We start from the raw sequence: 19,943 nt of genomic DNA on the forward strand, positions 1-19,943 counted from the left end.
AGGCGGCCCGCCCCGCCCAAGAGCCCGCCCCGCCGCTTCCCCTGCCAGGCCCGAGCTCCGCTCCCTGCCCTCCCCTGCCCACACGGCCCTTGTGCCCGTTATAGAGGGAGGGAAGCTGAGGCACGGCCCAGCTGGAGGATCGGGCCAAAATAAATGGCACGAGGTTCAATGAAGGGCACGGACAGGACAAGCCTCTGCACCGGGACAGACTGGGACCAGCTCTGCAGAAAAGGGCCTGGGGGCTACAGTGGATAATAAACTGAATGCAAGGCAGCAGCATGCCCCGGGCTGCATTAGGAGGAGGGTTGTCAGCTGGTCAAAGGAAGGGATTATTGTGCACCGGGGAGGCCACATCTGGAGTCCTGTGACCAGTTTTGGGCCCCCACTGTAGAAAGGATGTGGACAAATTGGAGAGTGTAGTGGAGGGCAATGAGACTGGTTCACGGGCTCCTTCTTGCTCCACAGATAGGAAAAATAAAAATCATGTCACGAGGCCCAGATTGCCAACATTAAGCATTAATAAAAACAGTAGCATCAGCTTCCCCCATGTCCCAGCAAATACTCAAGGACTGCGAGGAGACTGTACCAGGAGAGGAGAAGTCCCGCAAGTAAAGGTTTAGAAGAATTCAGGCTGGTTTAAAAAACAAACAAAACATACCTAGAGAGAAGGGGGATTTCATTTGGGGACGTAGGTCCTGCAGGGCCAGTGGAAGAAGCTTGTCCTGTCTACCTAAAGAGGTCAAAACTTGAGAGAAGATAGGACTATAGGGTCTAGTCCCAGAATCAGCGTATTGTGGTATTCCAGCCCACAAGAAGAGAAGGCAGGAGCCTGGCTGCTCAGAGAGACAGAGAGATCAGAAAAGGAATAGAGGAGCAGGTAGCCCAGGCTCCCGTCATCCCATCTTAGAATCTTCCTGATCCAATCCACCCTCCTCTCTTCGTTGCTTACCAAAGCACATTAATTGTGAACAAACTTGACATTTAAAAGGATTATCTTTGGGCAGCTCAGAAAAGACCCAGTGGGATGAACGTGACAACACCGACCTTCTCAGGTTGGGCAAATGCAAGGCATCACTGCAGCAGTTTATGTTATCAAAGCCAAATTGCAGCAGCTGGAAGAACTGGGATCTTTCTGAAAAGCAGGTTCTGAAAACCAGGCAGTTTCACAGCATGGCCGCTGAAGATGGGTGAAAGAGTGAAAATATAAGCCAGTATATGGATTTGTTAGTGCAGGATCTGAGCTGGTGCTGTTTGCTAGAGAGGGTAAATAGTTTGAATTTGCACTAGGGGGATATGAGTTTGTACTCCTGGCAGGTCTACGTATAGCCTTCACGTGCCATTCTCCATTGTTCCAAATGAAAGGAAAATTTATATGGTGTGTGTTGCCCCATTTTATATAAGGTAGCACCTGAACACTAAACATTAAATTAAATAATTAACTATTTCCATATGACATGGAAAGCATGAGAAGCTTGGGATAAAATATCTGCCTTTTCTAAGGCTGATTCTTCTTTTCTTTTTTTCTTTTTTTTTATTTGAGCTGAAGAACAATGGTTTCTTCAAGCAGGTATCTTCTTACATTCTCCTGCCCTATCTTCCCTTAATAGTAGCTCTGGGAGAAGTCATATATATGCAGGGAAAGGCAGCTTGAAGGAGCCCTGGGAAAGGCAGCTTGGTCTCCTTTAGGAGGTTCTGCACTGTACAGTGCTCACCTTGTGCAAGGAAGGTCTTGTACCTACAAGAGTACAATCAGGAACAGTTAATGCAGTGTCAGACTTTTCAAAAATAATTGTTAAGATTTGTGCACTAAACTCGTGCAAATCTTCCCACTGACGTTTTTGGAGTCTGCAGGATCTGAGCCCAGATCTTCCCACAAAGTTCATATTAAATTATATATTTTTTTATATAAATTTCAGTTCCCAAAGCCAGATGTTTGCTTTTGTTTCATTTTATCAATCCCTTCTCTTAAACAGTCCAGCACTTTGGTGCATAGAACAGAATAGAGTAAATGCAACCCAAATACATATTTTCTTTCCCCCAGCCCTTGGTCAGACAATGCACCAATACACCAATTTCAGAACTCATCACCACTCAGCAAACTAATAAATAATAAAACAGCAGTTGAGCCAAGGCAGACTCAAGCATTTTTTTTATATGAAAGACTTATTTTAAAAAATCCTGTCTGAATAATAGATTCCTGAACTCTAGAAACCCAATTCCTTTTTTCCTTCCAACACAGGCTTGTCTCCCCTTACCACATTGCTGGCTCCTACATGAAAGATTAATAAATTCTACCAGGACTATTGTTAAGGCAGGAGAGGGCAGGAAGAAACCTGCTTGAAGAAACCATTCTTTTTCAGCTCAAAAAAACCAAAACAAAACAAAACAGAAAAACCCAGCATGTTTTTAGAAAAGACAGATGTTTCACCCCAAGGTTTGAGTGATCTGGAAGCTCCCAGCAACCTCCGATCCAAATTCTCTTTGAAAGGGGAAGAGGGTCTCCTTTCTCCATCTGAGACCAAAGAGAGGCATTATGGTGCTAGATTTCACAAGGTCCCGTGAGATCCTGAGCATATGTAGTGGTTGGTCTAGCCTGACCTACTGATACACAGAACGGAGGCCCGACTGCAATTCCGTCTTATTTTTTCTTTTTTTTTATGCTGCAACTGATTGAAATGTTATGTTTTTTGGGGAAAAGGATTCGTTTCTATGCTGCAAGGGACAAGTGCTTTGCTTCTGTAACATCGCTGAGCTCAGCAAGTTCACACAAGGGGTTCATTTGCCCTGATGCATTTAAAATGGAGATTAAATTACCACGATAAAGTCCCAAATTACAGTTTACTCAAAGATCTAAATTCCAGCAAGATTTCAACATGCTCTGAACCCCTCCTTAGCATACACACAGCCTGCTTTCCAGATGAGCTTATACCAGTCTGCAACAAAGTTAAATAAGAAGTAATTTGGGAGCAGATTGTTCCACACCTGCCTACGATAGGGGTTTCTTCCCCCTTCCTCTGCAGCATCTCATGCTAGCCCCTGTAACGTAGCTGGACATAATAAAACTTAGATGTAATGCAGTCAGACAATTCCCCAGCATCTTTCAATGCTCCAGTAGACAGGACCCTGCCCATCACTGGACACTGCTAGAGTAACACTGCCACGTAGCCTTGTACTGTTACTGAAGAATATTGAGATGTTCTCTCCAGAGGATTCTCTGTCAACTTCCATTCTCAGCTACCAGGGACTCAGATCTGTCAGCCAGTGTTCTTCCTTCACCCCATCTTACAGATGGATTAAGCGACTTGCCCGAAAACACACGGCAATGGGGCCAGAAATATAACTCATGAATCATGAAGCACCCCCCTCAGGTAACACCTCCCACCACAAAGGAAACTCTGGACAAAACATTGGGTTTTCCTCCTTAAATTTGCCATCATTAAGTTTCTTGCAGAATGCTAGGGCGCACTGCCATGTGGCAGATGACATTTGAGATGGTAACTGCGTCACCATTTAAGGCCAGACTCTAATAATTTCTCCAGGATCAAATTCACTTCTCATCTTGCAGGTTCAATGAACTCAGCTTATTGTCCACATCTTCCAAAAACCCTTCCTCTAGTGACTCGCAATCCATGCCATCTTCCCCACTGGGTATATAGACATGGATCTCTGTCCTTGATTTTTGAATCTGCGGCAGTACAGGGAGGTCCCCTCCAGGCACTGGCAGGCAAGTAGCCCCATGTACTCGCAGGGTCTGTGCCATTGCACTGGCAGAATGCTTCAGTGCTGCTGGCTGCCTATTCCTACGCTCTACTGCTCCTTCAGGGAGGATGTTCCTATTCGGTCTCGACTTGCTGGGAGATGTCCGGGTGAGCGGTTGCATGGGATGGGAGAAGTGCACAAAGGTGCATCTCTCCCTCTGGTTAAGGTGACAGCAGTCCTGTGCTCTTGCCCCTGCAGGGCAGAGAAGCCCTGGGAAAGGCTTTAAAAAGGGCAGCTTGGTCTTCTTTAGGAGGCTGTGCAGTGCAGAGTGTTCATGTTCAGCAAGGAAGGTTTTGTACCTGTTTTAGAGACAAAAGCACAACGAACTCAGTGACACTTAGTGCAGCGTCAGGCTTCCAACCCAGTGCCCGCTATGGTCTATGGAAAACCTTATTAGGTCCCAGCTGGAAGCCTAGGGCTCATTTATCTTCTGCCCTCTCTCCTCTTCCCAAAGCCTCGAGCTGCCAAGCCTTTTGACCTCTCTGTTCTTGGAACTCGGGCGAGCAGGTCAGGGACAGCTCGGGCTCCAGGGCTGTCACCTCCAGCTGCATCGTTAACGCATGCAACAGGGTCATGATGTGAGCTGCCTTTAACTGGGACCGAGTTCTAGAAGCTGCTCTGCCTTTCAGATGCCCCATGCCCAGCAAAGGGAGCTGCTATCCTGGGAACCACTCTCTGCCTCTGTCATTAAAAGGTGCTTTTTAAAGGCTGGCTCAGTATCACTGCAGTCACAAAGCAAAAGTGACACAGCTGAGCAGAGCAATCAGGTCTCCTGGCTCCCAGAGCAGCCTGCAGCCCCCTGCTTTGTTTGTAGGCAAACACCCCCACTTATGAAACAGAGTCTAAAGCTCAGGGCTCTAGGCAGATTATTACCCCTGCAAGAAGAGCGGATATAACTGGGACTGCAGCCAATTAAACACAGTCATACCTTGGGGTTGCTATAGCAGCCCACCTGTAGGGCTGTGCCAGGAACCTGCGTCATTATTCCAGCATTTGGCCCATGGGATTATGGGATCAGAGCTTGTTACAACCCCAGGGAGACAGCAGCAATGAAGCCAGTAAAGCCTGATGCTGTTGGAGGTACCACTTCGGCTTCTTACAAAAGGGAGTACAGCAAAAGCTGTGTTATCTGGCATCCCCCAGGAATGGAGGATGCCAGTTAGTCAAATATGCCAGTTAATCAAAATGTGCACTGCCAGGTACACTCCCTGGCATCAGTGTGCCAGGGGACAGGGAGGAGAGCCCCGCCATGCAGGCTGCTTTGCTCTGGGCCGTGGGCCGAAGAAGCGAAGGAGAAGAACTCGGCTTGTGGCTTTTGCCGCATCCCTCAGATGCCGGTTAGCAGAGCTTTCTGGTTAATAAAGTGCTGGATAACACAGTTTTTGCTGTACTAGAAACAAGAATGCAGGCCTCAAGTTGCTCAAAGTCAGTCAAAAACTAGCATCAGATTTGCATTGCTCCATAAACTGAGGATTCTCAACCTGTGGTTAAGCAAGTAGTAAGTAGACCTGGAAAAATATTAAAATCCAGGGCAGTTATACTGTTTGCAGTCACAAAAGCAATCCAGAAAGTACCTCCAAGCACTAGAGACAGGATACTAGATGCTAAAAAGTCTAGAAGTGGCAATTTAACCAATAGTTCTCAACTCTTCTGTGATACAGTCCCATGTTACAAGAAAGCAGTTTGAAAACCCTAGTGCCACCAGGCTACAACAAAAGTGCGGGGTGGGCTCAAATCCCCAGCCCTTTTTGGGGCATCAAAATCCAGAACTGGTGGCTGGGACAATGCAGGCCTTAGGATTTGGTTCCAGAAAAGGAGGCTCAGTTATATGCAGGCTAATTCACACACCTGGACAGGGTCAGAAAAGGGCAGTAGGATGAGGCCATCCCATTCCATTAAAACCTTTCTGAGGGTTCAGCTCAACAGTTTCTGGTTACAGCTCCCCTTGACGCAGTTATGGGAACTGAGCTCGTCACAGCCCCAGGGTTGGGGTAAGTGACAATGCAGCCTTGAGAGTGCAAGTGCTACAAATGGGCTGGAACCAACAGCTGGCAGGGGGACACAGGGGGAGCTGCTGCTGCTGTGGCCTGCAGGGTGGAGCAGCACTTTACTGGGAGTCTACTTTTCTTCCAGTGGCCTTGTACTCCCCACCTTTATCTAGCCTGGTTCCTCTCTTCCAAGCACTGTTCAAGTCGGGATGGCAACAACCCCTCTGACTTCACGCACAATGTGCATGCGTTTGACCCAGATTTGTCTTTGGATTTTCCTCTTCTATTGTGAGAGTTGTTACATTAACTCCACTAGAATTGGTTAAATCAGGTAATCCCTGGTAGGAGCCAGGAATCCAAATTGCTGACTGGCATACTGCCAGGCCCACTTTAAAAGTCTTTCACAGGTGAACACTAATCAGCCCTGGAGTCATTGGCAGCCTGGATCCAAAAGCAGAATGTCATAAAAGGTAGCTTTTGCAGGCCTCCCTTAGAGGGCCCTCTTGGGGCTCACTCCCAAGACGACTGATTTGCAGTTTGTGGTTACAAGCAGGTGCAGGAGGATTTTATATACAAGGGATGCTCCTGGATTTTAGACTCATGTCAATTTGGAACAGCCTCACTTCAGGAGTGGTCCAAAACCCCACATTGGAGACAGAACTAAGATAAATCCTTGGCAGTTATAACTTTGGTGGAAGGAAAAGAGAAAAGCTCCACAACCCAGAATTAACTACTGGGGGGGGATATGCCCAATGCAAGACCTACTTTCCTCCCACTTCAAATTCCTATAGTTTTGTTCATAAAGAAGTTCTGTAGCAAGTTTAATAAAGGGCTATTGCATACTACCCCACACAAAAAGGACACAGGGACTTACCGAGGTACCAACATGTTCCTCAAGTGCCATTTCCCAGTGTGCTGCTGCTGGCCAAGGCAAAAGCCTCTCCTAGGTAGCTGGGGCAAAGCTGCTTTCCCAGCATTTGGAAGAACAGGATTTGCATGGGAGGAGAGAATCTGGTCAACCGCCGGCCCTCGCTTTGCAACGAGCTCCAGAACGCCTGGGCAGTCCAGCCCCAACGATTGCTTTGGCATAGCCGAGCATAACACTCCACTGCAATCATTCATTTCTGCAAACTGACCACAGGACACTAGGGCTACTTACTCCTGGAAGAGTTCTAAGCCTTTTTCCTACAGCAGTAAAATCCTCTCAAGATCTAAATTAAGAGATAAATAATTCAGTCATTGAACTCTATGCAATATCTATTAATGATGAGTAAAATGGACTTAATTACCACCTGTTGATGGAGTGTAACAGGAGGGCTGGCTTGCAATCCTTCCAAGATAAATGACCACACAATGAAGAGGCATCCTTCCTCTCATTTTGAAATCCTTGTACTGTAAGTGGCAGAGTAATGGTTTCTTTATAGAGCAGCTATGATCTCTCTCCTTGTAGCTAAGTTACCCTGTATTTAACAAATTGTGCTATTCTACAGATAACTGGAAAACACAGTAAGAGTGCTTAAGGAGCCAAATAAGCCTCCTTACTAGGCTTACTTGAATACCCCTGGTGTTTTACCACACCTTAGAACTGGCTTACAGCTCCCTAGTATTGCAGGCCTGGAGTTATTCTCTACTGCTAATTATGCTAATTGCTAGAGGCAGTTTCTTACCAAAGAATTATCCACAGAAGGGATTGTATTAAATATGGTCTTAACTGGGCCTACTGCTCCTTATCCCATTACTTGGATTAGCTTTTATGTCTGCACATTTATGGCTTCATTTTTCTCCAACCCCATCTCCCTCAGCACTGCCCTTGCTTCCCCCATCTTCTTGCATTTTCTATTTAAGACTCTACTGCTATTTGATAGCCTGTTCTCTGAAAGACTGAACTTTCATGGCACCTGATCAAGTGAGTTGTGGCTCTTCAAGTTTATGCATCTGATTCAGTTAGCCTAAAGGTGAACCTTATAGACTGTTGTAGGCTTTTAAGTTGCTTCATGGCAACATATTTGCTTGACCAAAGTTTAGGTAATAAAAGAGGCAAAGGAAATCAGGGCAGAGCATGTCACAAGATGCGAGCCATTTTAGAAAATTAAAGGGCAGGGGGGGGATAGTTTACAGGTCTCACTGAGGCTGCTTAAAGTAAATTTAGTGGTTAGGCAAGGTTAATTTAGGACAAGATGGAGCTTACATAGAGGATAAAGAGATATATGAATATTATTTCGACGTAGTACCCATTAGGAATACTTTCACACCCACTTATTTATTTAGGAAGCTTTTTGTATTTTAGTCAAGCCATAGGAGTCCATGATTCATCTCAGTATCTTTACTCTTCAGCCTTGAACCACGTACGACTCTTGCCAAATAGCCCCTCTCCAGAGGAACTTTTAAGATACGAGCTTTTAAAACTTAAATTTCAAAACTTGATGAAAAAGACACTTTCCCTTCATGGGCTGGCCAGCTATTAGAAGCTGTGACTTTAGGACTTATAAGTCTTCAGAATAAAATTACTTTCAAAACACATGATTGTTTGCACTGAGTTACACATGCATTTTATACATTTGAATCATTTGCTTGATATGCTGCATCTATACTGTTTGGTCACGTCCATCTTTTCTGCATGTTGTTATTCAATTTGCTATTAGACATTTTAGCTGCTCTTATGCGTATTTAATTTTGGTGCGACTGCCTCTTCAAACCTTTCTTGGTTCTCAGAATCTATCAGTGTCAACCCCTACCTTGCCTTATGCAAGTTACAATCAGCATATTTACCAGGAAGTCTTAATTTATACAAATACTAGATAAGGGCAAGTTGAGACAGAACAAAACCTTTTGTATCTTTACATTAGATAAAAGTAATCTAAAACAAGTTGAGGGGACAAATTTTGAGCATGGCACCTCAAGCACGGTGTTACTTACCACATTGTCTGATGTTACTGGGGCGCTTGTTTGGGGTTTGTTTTTTGTTTTTTTGCCAGGGCCAGGTTATGAAATTAAGCCTTTAAAACAACCAAACCCAAACTTTATTAATTCAAACTCAGTAGATAGGACACACCTGATTATTCACTTCAAAACTCAGGCACTTCCTTAAGAAAGATTGTAGATCTATTCCAGTAGTGTGGGTCTCAACCAGGGTTCCACAAGATCCTAAGCAACATGTAATATTAAATAACACCATTGTACTGCAAACGCCTACGTGCCAGTCACAAGACAAATCCAGAAGTTTCAAATATGACTCCATAGTTGGAAACCATTTTGCCATTGTGGTCAATTCACTGCAACAGAATTTATCTATTTCTTACTAGAAAAAAAATGAAAACTAAGAGTTAACGTTTCCTAAAGGGTGCCTTGAATCTATAACTAGAAGTGCCTCGGGTCTAGATATCAAGGTGAAAAACCACTGGTCTACCCCTAACCCCCCAGTTCTATAGCCTGTCAAGTTGTGTCTTTTAGAAGCATCCAAGTTTCAAAAACTTGCCTGAAAAGACAAGTGCACTTCTCCACGTAACATCCCTGTTGGCCTGACAAGTTTTATACGCAGTTTTTCAGGGTTGTCAGGCTACTGCATGAACAAGACAGGTCAAATCCATGCTGCAATAAAGCAGTAAGTCACTTCTATGAGCACTTGACCTTTTTAGCCCATTAACCAAGTTGAGTTAAACAGGATACATCCACAGCACCATGGAAATGAAAGACATGAATCTATTTACAGTTTTGCTGCCCACTGATAGGCATGACTATTTATAGCAAGTATCAATCCCAAATGGATTATTCAAAATTTACATTTGTTTTTTTAGTGGTTTCTCAAGAAATACCTTGAGTTATGTCATGTGTGCACGAACCCAATTAATCAATCCAAACATTCACAGTAAGCCAAGGAAAAGTAGATGCGAACCGAAAGACTTAACTGCATTTTGTTAACAAGTCATATAGACTCAGATTACAATAATTAGAGATGACTGGTTAGTAGAGGAGCATGCATTTAATACTGGGTCTGGGAAGAATACATTCAACTGTTATCTAGTGACTCTCTCCCTTCAACAGAAGGAACTCACTAGCTCTCTCAGCTAAATTTAAAAACTTACACAAAAACTGAAGCAGTAAGATTACTGTTCATCCTTTTCAAGAGCTAGAAGCCATTTTCTAAATGAGTCCTGGTTAACAGTTCTAGCTGCTCTGCTGAAAAGCAGCTGTTCTCATTTAAAAAATTCTGAAGGGAAAAATATTTTCAACAAAGATTGTTTTTCTACAGCATGCAGAACTAGGGAACTAGTTTTGTGGGTAAATTGGGCAAGAAGAAACAGTCTTCTCTATTCTCCCAAGCTAGCACCAGCAGTTGCCAAGGGAGGCACTTGCTCTGAGGGTCTCAGGCAAACCACAAGAAAAATAGTTCTGCATTGTGGAGCTGTACTGAAAGCAGTGAAGCAGACATACTTAAGTTCAAGGAAAAGGGTCTGAAGTCCTTTCTGTACAGTAATGCTTGCATATTTATATATGCAGGAACTCATAGCACATCACCTACTGCATCTCCCTCAACAGTTTTTGGGGTTTTTTTTAAATAATGATTCTGAATGTATGATTGTGTTCAGATAAGTTCAGGGATACACATACAAGCTTCAGTATTAGTGTAAGAGAACACACCAAGCCATATCTATAGGAAAATAAAAAATATTTTATTGAAAAGCAAGGTTGCCACTTGGCTCCTGGCTCCCCTCCATTGGGGCTCTTTTGGATTTCAAAAACCGCTTCCTCCTGTGAATAAGAAAGCACAAAAAAAGTTAGCACCAAAAATTCTAAGGAAATGAAAACCAAGCTTTCATCTATGAAGGCCATTTGTATATAAAGTGGTCATTTTGTAAGAAATGACTCAATATAAACAGAAAGGTCCATGCACCTGGCCCCACACATGCTCTAGCATACCGTAAAATGCACCTGGGATTAAGGGAATAGTTTTCACAATTTTTTCAGTGTCACTCAAATCAAAGTGAGATGGTTTCAGAGCTTTAAATCATGTTTTTATATCCTAGAAACAAGAACAGACCGACTAGATTTCATCAAGAATCAAGTCATCTCAACTTTCTAATACTAGGCTTCAGACACCTGCCTACATACCATTCAGATGCACAAAATGATTAGTGCCTGAACAAAGATGGTATCTAGCATGTTTTCTCTATCCCTGTGGCTGTAAGAAATTCAACGTTTAAAGCATTTTAACCTAAAGGTTAATCTTCACATAATGCATGGGGAGCAGGGAGGGGGGTGGGGGAGAGAGTAGAGAATTCACAACTTAAAATTCCTGCTACCCACAGGCTGGCCCACTTGGTCTGTCTGTTTCTCTGTGTAAGATGGGTGCATTGCTTCACTGTCCTTGCTGAAGTTTAAGATCCATAAAATGGTTTGAAGATAAAGGAACAAGAACCTAATGTTTCTGCACTAAGCCTAACATTTGAGCCAAACAAAAAAACCTCTCTGCTTTTGCTTTGTTAGACAAGGATATCCTCCCCACTACATGAAGACCTTTAAAATTAACATGAAAATTGCATAATTGAGCATTTGCAGGTTAAGTGACTGATGCTGCAGAGGCCAAGTATCTTGAAACAAATGTCAATGGTGGTTCTATAAAGCAAGACTGAAAAGGCTTGATACAAAGCACACTAGAAAAATAGGTGATCCAAATTTTGAGCAGAAATCATTTAGCTTAATTTTGAATGGTAAATAACTTACCAACTGATTTTGTATTTTGGCTACGCAACAGCACCTGAGATCACATCATGCTGGATTGTGCTCATGCTCTACTCCTGTACTAGGAAAAAATGCAAAGTTAATTTCTCCCATATTTTGTATGCCAAAAATAAAGAATGGAACATCTGTTAGAAAGACAGCTCTACTACTATTGTCATCAAGTCACAGTTAAAACAAATCCCACTGGAATTCATATCCGTGAACACATGTTCTAAACCTCTATTCACTCCACAAACACATACTGCCTAGTAGAACTGTTGCATCTAAATGTTGAAAATCCTGCAGGTGAGTTGCTTTATTTGGCGACTTTCAAAAGTTATGCAACGGCATTCAGTTGTGTCCTGTATGAGAAACAACATCCAGGGAAAGTAAGAGATCAAGGGGAAAAACGACTGGAACCGAATAAAAGGAAGTTTTGATCAGAAGTGATGGCCAGTACAGGTATGCAAGTCATATGGAAAAATATAAAAAGCAGTCAATAGCAGGCATTTCACAAATTTAGTAGTTTGAACTACGTTTTAGTATTATTAACAACTTCTCTATATCCCCTATCACAATGGGGTGCATGTAGCAAAACTACTACCTATCTACGTGGTATTATAATCTTAGCTTCTACTAAGATGTAGCAACTTGGAAGCATGGGCAATCAAGCACTCCAGTTCACAGCAGGTTAAATATCCCTTTTATTGTAAAGCAATTAACAGATATACTCACTTCATATGGATGAGCACTCTGGTTTCACTCAACTTGCAACATCTTCACCTAAAGGATAATAAACTGAAGTTATTATAAAAGCACATCCAATTTTTTTCTGAAAACAGAAATCTAATTTTTACATTGAGTAACATTTAAAAGATACATGGACTGATTAGTTATGAGGGGAATTTACAAGTTATTCCCAAATGCTAGGTGGAAGCAGTGTAAGGGGCAGAAGTAGGCTAGTCTAAACACTTGTAAGAAAGTGAAAGAATGTACAGGTGGTGGACTGAAGAACTGCACCTAAACTGAACACAAACCGTAACGGCTAGTTTCACCAGTCTGAGTACCATGAAGTTTAATTGCAGCCAGAGGTATACTATCCCTTATGTGAAGGCATGTAACAAATTTTGTCAAGCTCACTGCCATATTTTAGTTGTAAAAATATAGTCCTCTACATCAAGAGTGAGACGTCCCCATCCTAGCTACATACCCAAGCCCAAGTATCCTAAGCAGTTTAAAAAAAAAAGAAGCCAAAGAAACCCACTGGAGAGTCACCACTGCTGTTTCCCCTCTGCATACCCATCCTTTAATTACAGCCATGCTGAGGGCCAGAAGACCTACTCTCAACACTCGCTAGAAATGTATATCTGTACTATGTTCTGTGCACACCTTTGGCTGGAGGCAAAGCACACTGCTAATCACAAATGTTGCTAGCTCCAAGAGGGAGAAGCTCAAATCTAATCTCAAACCCACCTCTTGGTTAAGCATAACCCCTCCATAAGTAAAAATGAATTCCCATTGTAGCAACAAACACCATGCATAAGGGATACTATATCTTTGTGCATCTTGCCAATACTCCAGATTATCCAGCAATAGCCACGCTTCTTTCCCCAACCCCCCACCACCTCCCAAGTTAGCTCTTCAGTACTGGTGTTCAAAAGCAACATTTATAGATGATGGGGTATTCACAAACCACTGTGGGATTGTACAATCAAGTCCTAACTTGTCAATCATTATCTAGCAGCAATGACAGAAGTGGGAGAAGGCCAATCCTCCCATTTTCCTTTTCCATGAGCAGCTATTTGAAGAATCCCACAAGCTGGTATGGAGAGAAATCAGAGGATTATCAGCTGATTCCAACCTTGCTAAGCATCCAAGTATATAGTCCAAAGCAGCATACTTTTTATGTATTCTCTCCAGTATGATTAGCCTAATTAAACAAGAACACTGGCCTTCCTGATCGTGTCACTGCAGCTGGCAATGATTAACAGAAACATGCAACCCCATTACTGCTCAAGTCCTAAAACTACTCACAGGCCTCAGTGTTTAGCTGCTGGGGAAACTGCAAGCAATCAACACTTTGCTGCGTAATGTTACAGTAAAGCCCCCAAACACTATATGCTTGCTGTGCTCTCCTCTGATAGCACCAGTATTTGATCTGAGGGCCTCACAGGCATATGTATTCTGACACCACACTTCTGAGCTTCAGATAAACTTCTGAGGAAAAGTGCAATTTGCAGAGAAAGATGGAAACAAGATGAAATACAATGCAAGCACTTTGGTGTTATTTCTCATACCCACTTGCTACAAGTTGTTTGCTTAGGAATAAATGTGACTATTTGCTTTTGAAACAGCTACAGCAGTAAGCTTCATTACTGCAGACAGAGCCAATATAACCCATGGTTTTATCACAAACCACTTGCTCCAAGAGTGTAAAAACACCCCTATTATTTCCAAGTATGTAGAACAAGATAGTTGTGTCCATAAAACCCCTCCACAGCACTCCTGAAGGTAAGTAAGTGTGCCCAGAACGTAAGTAGACCTGACCATTGGTTTAGAGATACCTAATAAGTAACCCAACTGTCACTGTGTGACAGTAAGCTGCCATCCCTTACTAAGTTTTATTCACAGAAAGACTGGAAGGTATCATCAAATGTCCAAAATGGCTTAGTTGCCACTACTTGACTTGCATGTGTTCAGCTACACTTACTGGAATGTAAAGACCCGTTACGATCCAAGTTACCAGGTACAGAAACTTTTTTTCAGTGGTCCATGAATACCTCTACCGCAGAGGGTAATTGGCTTATGACCTGCTTATTAATAAAAGTTTCTTTCCTGTAAGACACAGTAACGGTGTCCAAGTCTGACAGAAGTGTACAACACAGTCAAGTATGCAAAGTAAAAACAAAAACAAAACCCAAAAACCCCCCAAAAAAACAAACTTTGCAGCTCAAATAGGAAAAAAAAAAAAACCCAAAACCTCCAAAACAAGCTCTTATTTTTTAGCCAAGAACCACATCAGAGGCTGAAAAAGAACTTGGAATAAAAACATCAAGTCAAGAACTAACGCAGAGGAGACAGGGCCTAAGATCAGCACATATGCTAGTCTGGAAACATGCAAGCATGTAACCTTTTAAAATGATGCAATTAGTTTTAGTACTGAAGAGACTAAAATAATCATATGCTCAATATTGCTGGAAAGTAAAACTACCAAGAGAACAGAGGAAGGAATCTTTGGATTCCTAGTATCTTGTCAATTTAAGGCACTTGAATGTATCATGACCACTGCCACCCAGAGAGTAAGAGGTACTGAGTTGCTGGTAAATCCTGTAAAATTATGAGGATGTTCATTTTAGCACAATTTATGACCTAAGATGTTCTTTTGCCCAGTCCTAAAGCTCAATAGAGTGAGCTTCAAGTTATTATTACCTAGGTCACTCAAGGATAGCACGATTACCAGTGTTACTTCCTAAATAGCAAAGACCCTACCTACAAGGAATGCACTGCAGACAGGTCATTTTGTTACTACAGAAAGTTAAAGCAAAAAGTCCTTTCTTTTAGGTGCCAACAGCACCAGGTTGACTAGTTAAATGATTCTAAGTTCACACTCCCTCTTCCCCACAGAGAACATCTAAAAATATCTTTGTCACAGCATAACTAAAAATCCACACAAATCAAGTCATGTACAAAGGAATCGGGTCTGAGATGCTTATCTAAGAATCACAAAGAGTTGCTTATTGTTTTTGAAAAATAACCCTCAAACCGAAAGCCACGCAGCTTGGATGCCAACTAAACGTACACGTATTAAGAGTGCTGCAATGTAATTCCATAGTCAGAAGTGTGATGTCAGAATACCCACAGAATAAGGTTACAAAGAAAGTCACCAAGTTATATTATATTGCTTGTTACCTACCTGTATGCAGTCGGCAATGAGAATCTTGGAGCAAGCAGGAATACTACATCCGGGTCCTAATGTCCATTGCCATTTGTGGTACTACGTTCCTCACAGTTATGAACTGCAGAAATGCTGGCTAAGTGCAGTTATGTAGCAGGCCACTATTTAAGTGTAAATTGCAGTCTCAAGAACTCCAGCAAAATTTGCTGCCACAGTAAATGGTTGCCAAGGAGAAGCCAAGAATTTTTCTACCACAAAAATACCACAAACTCAAAAGCAGTTTCAATTTCTCATGTATTAATATATAAAATCAGGTAGTGTTAGGGGCCTACAAAGCACTGTAGATTTGTTCTGCATTTGATAGTGTGAAAAATAGTCAAAAGAATACCCATTTTGGTTGCTGCAGAAACTTTTAGAAGTTACCAAAAGTACTTCAAGAAGCCCAGTTTAATTAAAGTAGGCTAAAATGCAACAGCCAATGGTTTCTCCAAATCCAAATATACAACAAGGTATTCTCTACACAGTCTAGGCCATCCAGAAGTGGGCTGGCAGACGAAGTGCTCTTCCAAACGATTAACAAAAACTTTGAACTCAATTATATGAATAGCCTGATTTTAAAGAAAACTTCAGAAATGTAGACATAGACCAGAGGATCGTGAACTTGCTTACCTCCCACGTTTATTAAAAGTGGGTATATTCACTTTAAAATTCTGATATAAGTGCCAGCTTTTAAAAAGACAGTAACTTTAAAAGTTTGAAATCAAATTAGCTAGGATTTATTGTATCCTGATTAGCACATGCAACTCAAAGCAGGACTTGAGTTTGTTTTGGACAATCTGTTCATGCTGCTACAAGCACTGTTACCCTGTTCCCAGTTTAACATTGAACAAAACTATTTCAGGTGTTTAGGAACTGCCACATCCTTCTGTGTATTTGCTAAGCACAGTTTTGCAACTATTCTATTTAATACCTAGCAACAATAGCTTACATAAAGTGGGGTACCCAAAGACCACCTTTGGAAGATATTAGGACATCAGCATCTTTCACTCTTCAAAGTTACAGTACTACAAAAAAAGCATATTTCAAGATATGTACCAGCATCTCTTTAATAAAGAATGACATGTAATCTGAAAAATAAACTGAAAAAAATTAATTTAACGTTTATGTTCAGAGTTCCCCACCTCAGACACCTTCACCTTCTCTGGGTGTCCCATGAACACCCTTTGGAAAATATTTTCATTATTAGGTCCCTACAATAAAATCCATCTACGTAAAAACTGGACTTCCCATTTTGAACTGAGGAATCCTATTCAATGGATCCCAGACAACCTCCAATTTAAGTGCTGTTGGTCCAGTACTTCCTATGTATCAGTTTGTATCAGTTCACAGTAGGAACATGTCTTTTTAACCTCTACAAAGTTTTTGGGAAACAGAATTCACCAGACAGACTGAGTCTATTTAGTATACTTAATATTCAAAGTCAATGTTACCTTGTATCAACATTTCACAGCTTGCTAGTATTTGGCATTTAAAACAGCTACAGTCAGTGCTTAACTGGGCACAGTTCTAAAGAGGGGCTGTTTGCACTCCAAGATAATGCAACCTGCATGCTAAAGTTTTATCCATACAAGATAAAATTTAGCCTAGAATTTAGAATTAGCCAATGTTTAGCACAAAGAGTGGGAACTTCTTCAGAAGATTAAAGGCTGTTGACAGAATGCTCAAAATTTGTGCAGAGAAAAATGCAGCCAAACTAGGTTTTTACCTACTTTGTGCCAGGCAGGTTGATATATCCTACATCAACACCAAGACATTTCACACTGGGAAGTGATGTTCCCAGCTTGTTGGATACAAAATCATGGTAATAAAATTACTACTAAGTATGACATCAAAAAAGTCCAGAATACCTTGAAATCATATGGGGTTTAATGAAATTGATAGCAAGCTAACAACTTCATCAAACCATTCAGATAAGAGCCTCAGAGGGAGTTTGTGTGTACTGTGTAGCATTAGCAATTAACCTCCATGTTTATACATTACTTGTTAAGCTTAGTCTTGCAAAGATCAATAATAAAACATCTGATAATACTGTAGTGAAAGAAGCTTCATTTCCTCTGAATTTAGCATGCTAGTTTGGGACTTACACACCAGCTACAAAGTCTAAGATGCACTTTATTTTCTACAGATCCCTTATAAATTTACACTATTGATTTCTGAACTATACAAGTTAGTCCACTCAATTAACATAAAGGACATTAGCAAGTTGCAGAGTACAAATTAAAAAGATTCTCCCTGCTTTACTCCAGTAGCACTTGTTCTTTTTTGCCAAATTTCAGTTAGGTATTAAATACCAAACCAGATCAAATACCATATTTCCAGCTTGATCACAAGCATCACATTACGAATCCTTTAATTAGAAAGTCAGTCAAGACAAGCCATTCTATGGATTCATTTTAATATGACATTTTCTACTTTTCTGTTTAAAGTCTTTAAAAGATTTTAAACAGCGACTGCCAAGGAGGTCAGTCTCTGCCACCATCCCACACCACCACCCCCTTTTCTCCATGGCTAAAATCCAAAATCCATTACATGACTGCATCATTTGCAGTATGGCTTCCATTACTACATCTTACACAGAACATGCAAAATTTGTTTGCTTCCTTACTACAGCATAGTTCACACTCAGAAAAATCTGTGCCTACTGGAAAATCAATTAGTCAACAACTATATTGACCCAATATTATAGCTACAGCTAGCATGGGAGGAGACCTCACCTTTAGCTACTCTCTTCCACACCCTGGTCCAGTTAGACCTACAAGACTCTTGTTTTATGTTGGAAGGTGTGGCATTTGGCCTCATCATTTGGAACCATGAATGGCAAGAATAGTTGCTACATTTAGTTTTCTATTTATTTGAAGCACAGTAAAAAAAAGTTGGTACACTTTGGGAATTCAGTGGCACAAGGTACACTGCCATCAAGTTAGGGACGTTATACATCAAAAAAACAGCTATTTTTTTTTTTTTTCTGAAACACTGCATTACATAATTAAGTTGTACTTGCCCAAACAGACCACTTACAAATATTAGGTCAATAAGTTTCTAACATCCATAAAAACGTAGCTTTCTTACTAAAATGCAAGAATTAAAAAGTAGGTGTCTAAACAAGACAGACAAAAACAAACTGGAATGAAACTCTACAGGTCACGTCTAAAATCGGGGCTTTTTGTTTGGGCCTTCATATTCTTCTCTCCCTCTACCATATCCTGTTGGCGTTCCAGGCCCCATTCCTCTAGGACCCTGGCCACCCACAGGCCCCGTGCCTCCCTGCCCAAAGCGTTCAGGACGCTATTGGAACAGTATTAACAGTTCATTATATGTAGTTGATGTCCATGTGTGTTAAGTATATATTTTTAGAAGGTTCCGTAGTCAAGGTTCGTCGATACAATCACCATTGAGCCGATCCACAGGTACCGGGAACATAGAAAGGAAAAAAGGGTAATTTAAAAATTAGTTTATTGTAATACATGCCTTGAGGTATGTTCCCACTTGATGCATTCTCATACATCTGTTACAGAGAACAGATACTCCCTGCAGTGCTAAAAATGTAAGCATTAGTGCAGATGTGAATTAACATCCTTTCCAAAATGAGATGTAGCAATTTTCAACCAAGTTAATGCAACTAGCTTGCATACTCTCACCTTTAATTCTGGACAAGTTTAGTTTACATCAACAACCTGTTTCCAAATAAGCCTCACCAAAAAAGTAGATTTAGTTCACTGAGGTATAAGCTGACATTCAAAAAAATGTCATTGTAAACAGGATGCCTACTCACCAGTTAATGGCATGTGCTGCATTAGAGACCATGTGCTTGTCAAGATGTGGTTAAGACCACGATCTGCTGACTAAAACTGCAGAGGCCTTAAGCAGTAAGACAATGCTGTAAAATAGTGCGCTACTGGATTACAAGAAAAAGAATATATGAAAAGCTAATGACCGATGATTTAACTAACCAACACAATTCCTGGATCAAGGGTTGCATTTATTAAGTCTCTCATACTTCAGGACTACTGCTATAAAATCGCCAGATATAAAATGTGCACACAGAACTAAGTTTTAATCAGTGATCCAAAAGTTAGCAATATGCACAAGGGGCAGAGTGCACCCATTAGAAGTCTCTCCCCATCCCCAGCTTCACCACAAGCTCTTTGAAAGTCCACAAAGGCTTTACAATTATTGAAAGGCTTCATGGACTGTCTTCTACAGAGCTGCAAGAGCTGAATTTAACTGCAGTAAAGCAGAGACGAGTATCTTGTACGTGCAACTGTAGATGTACTTCTCATCAGCTACCAGAAAGTGAGTGTCATAAGCAGTAGATTTCTAAAGTTACATCAGTTCTGCATAGTCAAAGATGGACTTAAAGCTTTAAACTTCTATTTCAGGCAAGTTTCCCGCTACCCCATAACACAGCAATAGCACATTCAGTTTGCTGTACTAAGTCTACCACTACAGAATATGGACTAATTCACACCTGACATTTATAGTAGAAAGTTTGAAAAGTTGGCCTCAATCCTCCTGAGGAAAGA

General features: G+C 41.4%; 1 protein-coding gene across 1 annotated transcript in view; it reads right to left on the bottom strand.

Moving 5' to 3' along the window:
• Positions 1-10,395: 10,395 nt before the first annotated feature.
• Positions 10,396-19,943, bottom strand: part of SFPQ (splicing factor proline and glutamine rich) — a 26,551-nt gene continuing 17,003 nt past the window's right edge. Inside the window, exons 11-12 of the mRNA XM_025208063.1 lie at positions 11,469-12,248; positions 10,396-10,496 (exon numbers count right to left, since the gene is read on the bottom strand). Coding sequence (XP_025063848.1) covers positions 12,225-12,248 — 24 coding nt within the window. The 3' untranslated portion in view covers positions 10,396-10,496; positions 11,469-12,224. The remainder of the gene's footprint in view (positions 10,497-11,468; positions 12,249-19,943) is intronic.

Source organism: Alligator sinensis, unplaced genomic scaffold, assembly GCF_000455745.1.
Source record: "Alligator sinensis unplaced genomic scaffold, ASM45574v1 scaffold547_1, whole genome shotgun sequence".
In the NCBI taxonomy this organism is placed as follows: domain Eukaryota; kingdom Metazoa; phylum Chordata; order Crocodylia; family Alligatoridae; genus Alligator; species Alligator sinensis.